The sequence below is a fragment of the Dysidea avara genome, chromosome 11 (genome assembly GCF_963678975.1).
Source record: "Dysidea avara chromosome 11, odDysAvar1.4, whole genome shotgun sequence".
In the NCBI taxonomy this organism is placed as follows: Eukaryota; Metazoa; Porifera; class Demospongiae; order Dictyoceratida; family Dysideidae; genus Dysidea; species Dysidea avara.
The window spans coordinates 23,040,586-23,053,266 of NC_089282.1; the positions used below are offsets into that span (position 1 = coordinate 23,040,586).

Sequence of the window (12,681 nt, forward strand, 5' to 3'; positions counted from 1 at the left end):
TACACCTCCAATACTGATCCGAGTCCTTGTTGCATAAACTTTAGCATAAATCCACTGATAATACCATGGAAAGATATTTATAAGGTGGTTTTATGAGTATTTGTATTATTAGTGATCATATAATTATGCTAAGACAAAATTTCATTATAATACTTATTGATGAAATAAAGCCTAAATATGAAGGGGGGAGCTTCAGCCCCCAAATCCCCCCCTCCCCCCCTGGATCCGCCCCTGGATCCGCCCCTGGTTATACACATCCAAATATTTAACAAATGCTATTACCAATATAGGTATACTGAGGTTACAATGTACAAGCATACAATTTTTAATTCAACACGTTATTTGGAAACATAAAGATAGTGACTTCCGGATTTACTTCTGTTCCTGGTACAAGAATAGCACCGCCATTACTTTCAAACACCAGGAAATGAGACTCTGCATATGTTTTTAGGGCAAATTGTTGATTGTCATTATCATCAACTGGAATGACCCACACAAATTTTTGAATCTGATCATCATCAGGACTTGAGTCCAGTTCCTCTATCACTGTGTCTGGTGGAAGTAGTAATTGCTACAGGTAAACAATAAATTGTGTAAACTACTCTAATAGAACAGTCATGCTTTTTATGCATTGTTGTATACAATTGATGAAAATTGAGTAGTTGACAGGCAGTTATGATCACCTGCACCTGTGTGTGACCAAAGACCTCAGTTTTCATGCCACCCAAAAAGCATCACCAAACACAAATAAAAAAATTTATGAGGACTGCATCTAAAGCCACTCCAAGAAAATTCATTGTTTCCCATTTCCCGCCTGCACCTAAATCCTCTCTTGCATGGTTTTATTCATTATTGCTTTTAACTGAACATTTTATTCATTATTATATATCATGTGATTGTGTAACAGTTGCACACAGGTAATAATACCTTACCTCAGAATCATAACCAATGTAGCTTTTTTTACTGTAATTCATGCTCTTAGTTTGTATTTGCTTGCCTCTTATAGCTACCTAGCTGGCATGTGGGTCATATAATTTAAATTTTATAGTAGCAATAGTTATAATGAATAATGAACCGCCCACCCGTATGCATATTTGAGATTAATGAATGGGAAACAATGAATCAACTTGGAGTGGCCTAAACAGCTTAAACAGATTAACTAAACCCCATGACCATCCAAATACAGCATGGCTGTAAAAATATGAGCCTAGAAAGTGGCAAATATACCTCACATCTGGCTGTCTGATTTGCCAAGTCCCAGCTGATGAAGAAGTTTCTGTAGAATAAATTTTCAAACAGAATGTAGGTAGGTGGCCTGGTAGGACCAGAGTCATCTTCGGAGTTGTGCCAAATATAGTAGTTGAATTGATCTGTGAGAATTGTAAAAAGAAGAGCTACTGAATTTAGCTTATATTGCTAGCCTGCCGCGGCAGGCGTCCAACCCTTCACTTTATGCGGGGGGCGGGCGCCACCATACTAATAGCAATAATGCCTTACATGACAAATCTGGGTTCATTTCAGGTGGCGGATCAACGACGATGTCAATTCCATTGTTCACATCGTTTTCTTTGGCTCGTAAAACTCCGAACACGGAACTATGCATGTCGTCGACGTGTACCTCCGTACTGACAGGCTGTGGGGCCGGCTCCGATGAATCGCCGGGTTGCTGCTGGAACTGCTTTACTAGTGGTACAACCGTCATCATATTGTTTCCCTTTGACTGCGTCATCTCTAACATCACTGGACAGCTCTGAGCAAGCTGCCACCTTCCCTTCGATTTCCTTACAGCCACACCGCTTGTTCTGCAATTGATAATCGTAATATCTGGCATCATCTCGCAAACAATAAATAGCTACCTTGTTTCTACATTTTGTCTAGTTTGTTGTTGCATTGCTGAAAATTTCTCGCTATTTGATGTAGCTAGATACTTTCTTTACTCGAAATACAAATTTCAATGGAAATGACAACTAGCTCGCTGAAACTTCCAAGTGAACAGTAACCTTCTACTAGCTCTTTTATACCAATTCTAACACTCAATTTGCATAGATTCAATCAATCTTGGTTATGTAATAAACTATGACATCATATAAACCCCATGAAGAATACTCAATATCTTGTCAATATTGTCAACTGTATTATAATCGTTTCTTTAGCTCTTCCAGAGATCACGAAAATCTGCAACAGTCAAATAAACATAACACATCTATTGTGTGTACCAAACTAACCTCCTCTCTTGAGATTGCATTTCTGACCTTTACTCCTCCCTTTGCCTTCTCATCCTCGCCCACTATCACCAAATATGGTACTTGTTCATGCTCACTATTGAAACTGGTTCAACATTTTTGGATTATTTTTATATAACATTTCCGCCTGTAAATGACATGTGGTAATGACAACTCTACTTTACTACATTTCTTACTGGTATTCCAGCATCACATAGCATGCTGCAGATCTTCATTCGTTCCTCCAGTAAGTTCTTCTGTCCCGAAGACACCAATACATTTGTGGATATAGTCCTCACCACTTCAGCTCAAAGAGCCTGTAGCATAACACACCACAGTCGTCACTATTGAAGTATTTTCCATACAATAAGTCGATCAGTGAAGTCTCCCTATATAACTGACACTTATTGGTACCAAAAGCTTTGTTTTGTACAAGCCTGAGAAGACAATCTGTGGCCTCTCAGTTGTCCAGGACCAGCTTACAAGGTAGAAATGTCATGTGATTTGCTAGTGTAAACTTATACTAGAAGGTATAATCAGTGTTGGGAGTAACGCGCTACTTATGTAACGCGTTACGTAATATTATTACTTTTGTGGTAACAAAGTAATATAACGAAATACGCTATAAAAACAGGTACAGTCGATTGCAGAATTGTTGAAATTCCTCTTCCCGTGCCGTAAACATTCCGTGGGCTGGAAAACTATTTGTAGTGACGCCGGATCACCCGGATTGAGGAAAAAGATTAGTGTGGTTCAGTTGCTGTTGAATCCGTGGCAAGGACAATAAAATTTACTCACAGGGAGCCTTACGGAAGCACTCACGGTACGGCATACTTTTTTTCAAGAATTCTGCAATTGACTGTAATATAACGCAAGCTACTTTACTTACAAATGTAACGCGTTACCTAAGTAATATAGTTACTGTAACGAGTCTAATATTACGTAATATTATTACTACAAGTAACGAAGTTACTAATCTCGTTAGTTATCCTCTGAGTAATGCCTAGCCACAGCGAAGTAACGAGGCCTACTGAATGAAGCTCCTTCCATACAGCTACCATCTTATTTCTTACCAACTCAGTATCCAACTAGACAGCTCCATCAACATCGATTTATAATCCCAGTCAGTTCCACTGTATCGTATCAGAAAAGCTTCTTTCCGAATACTTTAAGAGAATGGAACACTTTACCTAACAACTTTATTGAAGAGCAATCCACAGAAATTTTTACCAACCACCTTGTCATCACACAATAAATAATTTTATGTATGCATGTATATGTTAAATGTTTTTTTTGTCTGTAATTACCTGGGTCAATTATCAGCTGTGCTGTCTCGACTCAGTATATAATCATAATCATAAGCTTATTCACCAGCTTCTTACTTTTAACCAAAATTTGCATATTGTCCAACAGCGAAATCATGTCACGTGATAAGGTGGTAGTTTCACACGTGACAGCTTAAGGCTGTGGACACAAAGTAATATAATATGTAATATTATTACAGTTACTTTATTTTATGGGTAATATGTAACTGTAACTAAATAGTTCAGTTGCAAGTAATATGTAATATGTGTAACTTGCCCAACACTGGGTATAATACAAAACTCCTAACCCAGAACACCTCACTGAATAATTTAACACCTTTTGCTGTGCCATAAAAGCAGTCAATTCATATCATAGGCGGTGGAGACGGGGGGGCCAGGAGGGCATTGCCCCCCCCTCCCCACTTTTTTGGGACACTGTTTGCAAGAAAAGATCGAGATACTCTAATAGAACAGTCAGGATCTAGATACTCTAATAGAGCAGTCACAGTATTCAGAGAAGCAGTGTAGCAAATTTCTTAGCCACGTATGTGTAGTTATAAGGAGATATAATTAGTGGAGAGCAGCTGTTGTCAGCAGGCTGTGATTTTTTTTTTTTTTTTGGTCTTCAACTTACAGCTGGCCTGGCCCCCTCACTCTTTGGCCTGCTTCACCACCCCTGATTCATATCCTTACTAACCTGACAAGCTGAAGATAAAGCAAGGAATGGAGAGTGCGTGAGCACACTGAGCTAACTATACTTGCCGAGTTTCAGATGGTGTGAAGTATGTGTGTTCTCATAAATTTGCTAGGTGATCACAGTACATTCTTGAAGGTCAAATCTGAGGGAACTTGTGTTGGGAATATCAAGTTTCCTTTAAACCTTATAAATACCCACACTTGTGTAACTACTGCTACCAAACTAAGAGTTAATAAGGGAAAGAACCCTTATTAACTCCATTGTTAATATTGGCTACAAACTCACACAGTGAAATTAGTCTTAGTAGTCTTAATTAGTAGAAATTAGTTTGCTGAAATTAGTCTTAGTAGTAGAGTAGCATAGTACATAAATTAAAGGTCTTATTGAAAGGAGCAACTCGGATTTTATTTGACATGTTCTGCACAATTAATTATTTAAGGACCATTAACTTTGCTGCTTTTACCCAATAAGTCATTCTGTGTGATACACATCAGGTATCTGATATCATACAAATTATGGTGGTTATATAACATTATTATCTCATTAAGCATGTTAGTAGTAAACACTCATTTTTAGTAAAATAATGTTGTTACTATAAAATAAACGTCTGTCATGAAAGTCAAATTGCTTCAAAAAACATGAGCAGCAAAAAAATAAAAATAAATTTAATATAATATAATATCAAATATCCAATTCACAAAAGCTTTCCACTTCCATTATAACGGTAATGCGTAATTTAACAGTAATTTAACAGTACTGTATGGACTGGCCCAACAGTAATCTAAAGTAATGCACTGAATTACAAGTTTCATTGTAGATGACGATGTCAGGATGGTAAGGAGAAATTATTAAAGATGAATGGCACCCTGCGGAGACTTGCTAGCTCTCTTCCTTGGTAAATCCACATAAATATGGACAGCACTTGGCTGTGTTAAAAACTTAGTAGTTCCTGAAGCTGGGCAATGTAAAACTTGATTGTGTCCGATTAATTTCATCGGTTTTCTGAAAATCTGCAACATCAGCCATGAGAAGGGTATGCAATATATATAGCCTTGTCAAGTGATACTATCATACAATGATAAAATTACACTCAGCTAGGGAAATCCCTGCATCATGCAGTTCTCTTAAGATGTTATTTCACACTACTGTACTAACAATTAGTTCTAGTTACTGACTAAACTGTAGTCATAATATATAGTTCTATAACCTGAAAGGTTTATAATTAGTTCAAAGGTCATAATTTTCTGTGTGTAATTGTGAGCAGTTATTTTCCCAATCAAGAAACTTCATTCCAGTCTACTTATTGGGCAGCTGGTGCCAAATCAAGGAGTAAAATGTCAACTCTCCTTGTTTCAGTTGTCTTGCATAGTAGGTGCAGTGACACTGGACTCTTTGATAATTTCATTTGTGAGGCGCAGTACAGCCTTAACTGCTGGATACTAGCTCTAGATTATCCAAGAATCTGTAACAATGTTGTCTAATGTATCTGCTGAGGCTTTGTGTGCACACGAACATTACAACAATAATATAGCAAGCCAAAATTGCATGTTCCAAAATTTTATTTTTTATTTATTTTTTTATTTATTAATGCTTTACAGCACACTTAAGTGCTGAAGGTCTGTAGGACACCTGGTCCTACATTCTGCTCAAAGACTTTAGCTACATAAGGTATTTTTGAAAAGTTGGAGAAAGGAGAAAAAATCCATAAATATGGGGGTTTGCTCTCAAACTGTAAACATGGGAGTTTGTAAGCCACATATGTAAACATATAGGTGTCATTTAATATAAGTGTAAGAGAATTTTAAAATATTCGAGCAAAATGTGATGGAAACTTCACCCACTATAGAAATTGGACTAACAGACAGACAGACATGTTCTCGATTATCATGATGGTGTCTGCCACATTTTGATAGATTTGAAATAACCTCCTTTTATGCCTTATGCAAGTATTGAAAGATGAAGGTAGGGCTAGGAACAGGATATAAAGGCACCACACCTACTATAAGGTGCTATACGTACAGCCTTCTAGTTTCTACACAATGTTTTTCTATAGAAGTCATTTTCTCAAACAGCAATATAATCATTGTGTAAGTGTGACAATGACCTCACATAATTGGAAGATAAACTAACTTTGCCACAATGAATATGTGATATTCATAATACTATTGTATGCTATACACTCTCCACTTGCAGCATATACTTCATAAGTTAGAAGACATGTAGTATGGTAAGATAATTATAATACAATGGAAACCACTTAAATTCTGCCAAGTCATTCATCATGTATCTGTTGTCAGTTAAACAAGAGATCTAATGTCATAAAATGTGACTCAATACAACCTAACTATCCCATCATGTGATTTGGGACTAATGGTGACAATTGAACCAACAAAAGGGTAAAAGAAAATGGTCTATTTGCACTGAAATAATAATTATTTACTTGAAATGATTATTTCATAAAACACTCTTTAAATACTTGTTTATTTCTTTTGTGCTGTGCTTAATTTACTACTATATTATGAACTCTTGATTAAATGGATGAAGCCCACTACAAAGCATTAGATTGTGAACAAAATCAACAATACATTCTAATTTGATAGCAGAAGAAGTTTGGTACTCCTTGTTATACACAAAATAATCTACAAACATTGTATTGACCAAGAGGATGTAGCAGGATGAAAAAGACTTGTACTTTCTGTGAGCATATACTATGAGCAATAAAGCCATAGCCACTTACAACTGACCTTATCATATATATGATCAAATTACAATAATCACTGCTATTACCTTATAAGGGTAACACCACCTCACTCTACACTCACTCAACAGCCTGACATCAGCTAGGGGAATCCCTATGATCCACTTCATACTACTAAATAAATGATAGTCATAACAGTTGCATTACTATGAACATCTCTACTTCAATGATTATCAGTGTGAACGTCTAGTGTTTTAGTACATACAAAAAATGTTGTGGAAAAGTTTAATTGCTTGCAATGCATCGATTTACTCTTGATTTTCCCCAGGAATACTTGTTAAACGTGTATAAGGTTACCAAACTGGCAGTGTATGCTTTCAGGGTTGTATGTAGCAGCAGCAAGGGAGGGACAGAAGATGGTTACACCAAATCAAAATGATGAATTCTTTATGGAGCCTTCGACATGGCTTTGACTACTGATGTATGGATGGCCTCTTCTGGTACTAATATTACTCAAAATATGAAGCTCTTTCACCCCAGACACTTTGTACTGCACACAGCACTATACCCATGAAGATTAAGAATAACCTCTGATGTTCATCACTTGCCTAGAGAGCTGGGTATTTCCCTAATTATGTACCACTCCTAGGAGTTGACACACTTTGTGACCTGCTAATGTACTTTACATTGAAGAATTTAAAAAAAAACTGTACTGGGTACATTTTAAACCACCATGACTTCCTAGTCTTACATGGTCAAACCTTCCTTCTATCTGAGGGTCATTGAGTAGCATTCAACAGGTCATATATACATCAGTACAGGCAATATAATCTAATTCCAGCTATATAAAGCATTGTAATACTGTAACCACACAGGGTGTAACAGTGACTTATTGAATTTGTGTGAGTGTGGTGTAGTATAGTATAGCGTAGTATAGTATAGCGTAGTATAGTATAGTGTAGCGTGTGTGTGTTTGTATGTATGCGGTCTCAGTGTAAAAATGGAATCCTCAAATCACCAAAAGTCACATGTAGAGCCAAAAATTATTATATCATGTATGGGTGGTATAAAGAAACTAAGGAAGTACTCAATCTTAGGATATACAAATGATTTAGAAAACTTTAGAACAGTCTTCCCTTACAAATGAGTACAGGACACACAACCTACTCTATCTGTAACCACTCATTGCATCACAAGCACTACCTTATAAGGCACATAAGACGCCTATGATGTTCTGAAGCAAATTAAGTGAACTACAACAGGTCAAAAGATTTCCCGAAATAATAAAAGCTTTTCAGAGTGCACACTAATTGGTTTAATGTCTATTATATATGATTTAGGCTTTAGGTATCATGTGAGAGTTACCGTGACAGACAAATATTAGTATGGCCTCTCTGGTTATACAAAACTAGCCGCCATGACTTGCAGAGGTATCTAATTCCATGATTAACTGTAAGGGTCCCAATGGGTCCAAAGTCCTTGGGTCCACTATTAATATCAACTCTGCCGTTAAACTGTTTTTCCAATGCATACATAATAATTCAACAATATCTAAACTGAAAATGCTAAAAGTTACAAAACTCTCCCACAAAACCTGCAAAACTAAAACCCTCTTAGTTGAGACTATACATCAGTTTTATAGCCTCTGACCTTCTGCACTCCTCGTTTATAGCTCAGTCCCCACCACCATTTATTTCTAGCTCCTTTGACATCACAACAAATGACATGCACTTCCAGTAGCCACACCTCCCTGTATTCACTTTTCCCTGCTCTACTTCCCATTGTCCCATTGTCCACTGACTGCAACTTAGCTAATATAGAATATATTGCATCGTATATTATACAAATAGTTTAGTAGCTACTCCTCAATCTATGTAGCTAGCTATACGTATACTCACATACAGAAGAAATTCATGTACATCCATAATATTATGAATATAGTATTGTGACTAGTCTGTGACCTTTTGTAAACCCATTTTATATTTTAAGGACTAAAGCTGCTTCAACCAAGCATCAGTACATATAAAAGATCATGTAGTAGACATGTACATGTGATCTGTTCATCTAACTTTAATTTATTGAGACTTGTTGCAAAGCATGCATGTTTGATTTTGTTCTATTAGCATATGAACTTATTAATGTACCACTAGTACTGTGCTTAGATGGAAGTGCTAATTTGACTGGTGGGGAATACCCGAGATTAATCATATGATTGATTAAGGCAATTTGTTAGTGTTTTGTCATATAAGGGCATATTGCTGGTTGATTTTAGACACTGTAACACCTGGCCTCATCCCAGCCAGGAAAATCCCTAGACCTGCCAGACATGCTATACACCCTCAGACACTTACTTCTGGTTACTGACCAAACTGAAGTTCCATTACTAAAAATAACATCTATATATTAGTAATTCCTTATACAGCGTAAATGTACTAACTCTTTGTACATGTACAAATACTTACTCAACCAGTCACAATCAAATTACAATAATCTACTCCTCCTAGGAATACAGTGCATAATAAGGTTAAAGTGTCATTGACTCTCAGTTAAAGTTGTATCATTGTACAAATGAACAATCTATAGAGTCTTCAATGTGTGAAAGTTGTGCCGGGTAACTTGTTGATGACATAGTTCATCACATGACTTGTGAATATCATAATGCATGTAATATGTATACAAAGCTATGCCAAACTGGGTATTCTCCTAGGTGTATTCCATCCAACATGTGACTGGACTTGTGATCTGATATGTAAACATTGAGGTTGTTTTAAGAAAATCCATCATGCTCATCATGGTTTTCTAGCCTTGCTTGGTTCAGACCTTAAGCTTAACTTTCCACCAACAGTTAATAATATGTTTCCACCTTTATCGATGAGATTACAAACATTACAAGCATGTGTACCTGTTCAAAAGTTAAGGGATTTTGTCTAGCAACCTTGTTCTGATTCCTTGAATCTTACATAAATGATGTCAAGCAAGCTAGAACTATGATGGCAGGATGCTTTACCACAGTGACATAGCTACATATAAGGTCCTAGCTACAACTGACATTTATTTTGCACTGTGAATATGTCAAGTCATCCTAAACAAGGATTTGGCAAAGGAGGTGCATGCGCCAAGTTAGTAAGATGACTATACTATATGCATAGGTGCTGCAAATTATTGGTTTTTATGCACTGTTGAGTTTAAACTACCAACAAGCCATTGTCAGTCACCAGTTGGTCCAGTCTACCAGTCACATTGGTAAAAGGAGGGAAGTGATGTAGAAGATGACATTTTTAGCTTTGGGATATAAATTGTATACTTTCAGAGTTAAAAGGAATCAGCTCATGTGATGATCTGTAGCAAGTACTTAATGTGGCAAAACTGGGCCACACTTGCTGTACACAAGAAGGTCAGTGTCACATAGGTACATCCTGTAGGTAGACCTGCGACCATGTCAAACTATTGACCAGCCAGAATTTCACTGTGACCTGTGACTAAGAGCCTTTTCCAATCTCGACCTGTGACTTAGCAACCATCATTTCATAACTTTACTTCTCCTAGGTTTTTGCTTTGATGTAAGGCTTCAGAGGGATAGAAGTTGCATATAATCACATTTTAGCATATAATCACATTATTTTATGATGTGAGACAATTGGTTAACTGACAACCGATACACAAAGATTTCCAGTGTATTATATAGTCATCTTCCTGAACTATGTACATGTCCTCTAGCCTTCAATGTTGCCATAGTAATAGATGTTGGTAATTAAGTTATGTAGTTTAATTTTTGATTACCAACTATCATGAGATCACTTTCACATTTGTTGCATTAGGAAACTGACATTTTTGTAGACAGTAGCAAGCCATCCTGTTCCTAATAGTGCTCACTCCTTTATACTTACATCAATGTGCAACATAGATACCATATAACCTAAACAGTTCAAGGGTTTTTTTTGCTGTTTTTATTTATTAAATTTTTTGGGAGGGGGTGATAGTGAAAAATTTATCCTTGACATGTTTAGACCTTCATGCATATATCACAGTTGGGATTATTTTTAAATCCACATATAATTTTATTCAACGCTGCTCAACCTCAACAATAGTACCCTTAAAAATTTAGGCTATACAGTATATTGAATTAAGCTACACAGAAGTCATTTCCTCAAGACAATGAAATTCATCTTGGAAGTATGGAATTGATTTCACAATTCTCAGCCAGAATATAAACAATACTTTGCTATACCCACCACTGTACTGGTGTTATACTTGTCTGTATTTACTAGTGTTGCACCGATATGCATATTTTCACTTTTACCGATACCGATGTTTCACTCATTCCTGTAGCCGATATGCCGATATTTACCGATATTCTTCTATTCTGTAGGTCAGGGGAGAAGGAGCAAAAATCATCTAAAGTTTATGTGCGTGTATAACATTAGTTGAAATAATTTAATTACTTGCGTGGGCGGCCAATTCTACAATGTTTGTTACCAGTGTGCCACTAACCCCAAGTAGTTATAAAACACCTAAGTCAGCTTCTCAAACGGAGTTTTGGTGGGATTCCAGACCCTTTCCAAATAGTGATTGGTTGATTGCGTGGGCGGCCGATAAATATACACAGCCTATTATAGCCTTGCAGCCACACTATTCACACATAAACAAGCCTAAATAGTTATAAACAGGTACAGCAAATAAATGTTTACCACTTACCACTGCATTCACTGCTTTCTTTTAATACTGTCACATGTTTATTACTGTCGTTAATGATTGATTGTGGGTTTAGGTTATCGGCAAATAACTTCCTCTTTGTAGCCGATACCGATACTTGCAAAATCACTTTATATCGGCTGTTACCGATTATTCAACCGATTATCGGTGCAACTCTAGTATTTACGTGTGCTCTCAAAATTCACATAGCATAATTATATTGAAGAACTGTTACACTAGAAACCAATAATTTCAGCCAACCCATGTATTTAATATAGCTATGCTATTATATTATAGAGTTGCTGTTCAACATCAGCATCCCAACTATGTGTCTTGGTACTGGACTTTAATTTTTTGAGACTTGTTGCAAAGCATTTGTGTTTGCATAATGCTCCTAATGATTTTGTCCTATTAGTACTGATAAGAATTCAATAAGCTCGAGGAATAAGCTCAACTTATTAATGTACCGCTAGTATTGTGCTTAGATGGAAGTGCTAAGTTGACTGGTGGGGAATACCTGAGATCATATGTAATTAAGGCTTTGTTAGTGTTTTGTCTTATAAGGGCATATTGCTGGTTCATTTTAGACACTGTAACACTTGACTGCATCCCAGCCAGGGAATCCTAGATCAGCTAGACCTACCAGACATGCTATGCACCCTCAGACACTTACTTCTGGTTACTGACCAAATTGAAGTTCCATTACTAAAAATAACATCTATATATAGTAATTCCTTATATAGTGTGAATGTGTTAGCTCTTTGTACATGCACAAATACTTACTCAACCAGTCACAACCAAATTACAATAATCTACTCTTCCTAGGCATGCATACATGAATAAAGTGCATATAAGGTTATCAATGTCATTGACTCTCAGTTATAGTTGTATTTAACTGCATCATTGTACACATGGTAAAGACGAATACTTGTGGCAACTTGTTGAAGACGAAGTTCATCACATGTCTTGTGAATAATTATTATAATGCATGTGATATGTATACAAAACTATGCCAAACAGGGTATTCCCCTAGGTGACTGGATTTGTGATGTGTTAATATTGATTTAA

At 36.5% G+C, this 12,681-nt stretch overlaps 1 protein-coding gene and 1 long non-coding RNA gene across 5 annotated transcripts; both read right to left on the reverse strand.

Moving 5' to 3' along the window:
* Positions 1-276: 276 nt before the first annotated feature.
* LOC136238689 (uncharacterized) lies at positions 277-1,973 on the reverse strand. The gene is made up of 4 exons (XM_066029251.1): positions 1,857-1,973; positions 1,498-1,802; positions 1,228-1,370; positions 277-571 (listed from the first exon to the last, which is right to left on the reverse strand). Exons 1-4 carry the CDS (start codon positions 1,889-1,891, stop codon positions 326-328), a joined length of 729 nt encoding a protein of 242 aa, XP_065885323.1. The 5' UTR covers positions 1,892-1,973; the 3' UTR covers positions 277-325.
* A 68-nt stretch (positions 1,974-2,041) lies between these two features.
* LOC136239119 (uncharacterized) lies at positions 2,042-11,736 on the reverse strand. Of its 4 annotated transcripts, none has more exons than XR_010693363.1 (6): positions 11,617-11,736; positions 8,572-8,732; positions 7,011-7,095; positions 2,420-3,686; positions 2,226-2,370; positions 2,042-2,175 (listed from the first exon to the last, which is right to left on the reverse strand). It is a non-coding gene; the product is annotated as an uncharacterized lncRNA (long non-coding RNA). The 4 variants fall into 4 exon arrangements; XR_010693362.1 differs by having other exon boundaries at positions 2,420-5,685; XR_010693361.1 differs by having other exon boundaries at positions 2,420-2,566; positions 3,530-7,095.
* Positions 11,737-12,681: the final 945 nt, after the last annotated feature.

Coding starts and splice junctions, on each gene's coding strand:
- LOC136238689 (XM_066029251.1), bottom strand. CDS start 1,891: ATGCAACAACAAACTAGACAAAATGTAGAAACAAG. Junction 1,803..1,856: donor AGACAAAATGTAGAAACAAG/GTAGCTATTTAT, acceptor TATCAATTGCAG/AACAAGCGGTGTGGCTGTAA. Junction 1,371..1,497: donor AATGAACCCAGATTTGTCAT/GTAAGGCATTAT, acceptor CAATTCTCACAG/ATCAATTCAACTACTATATT.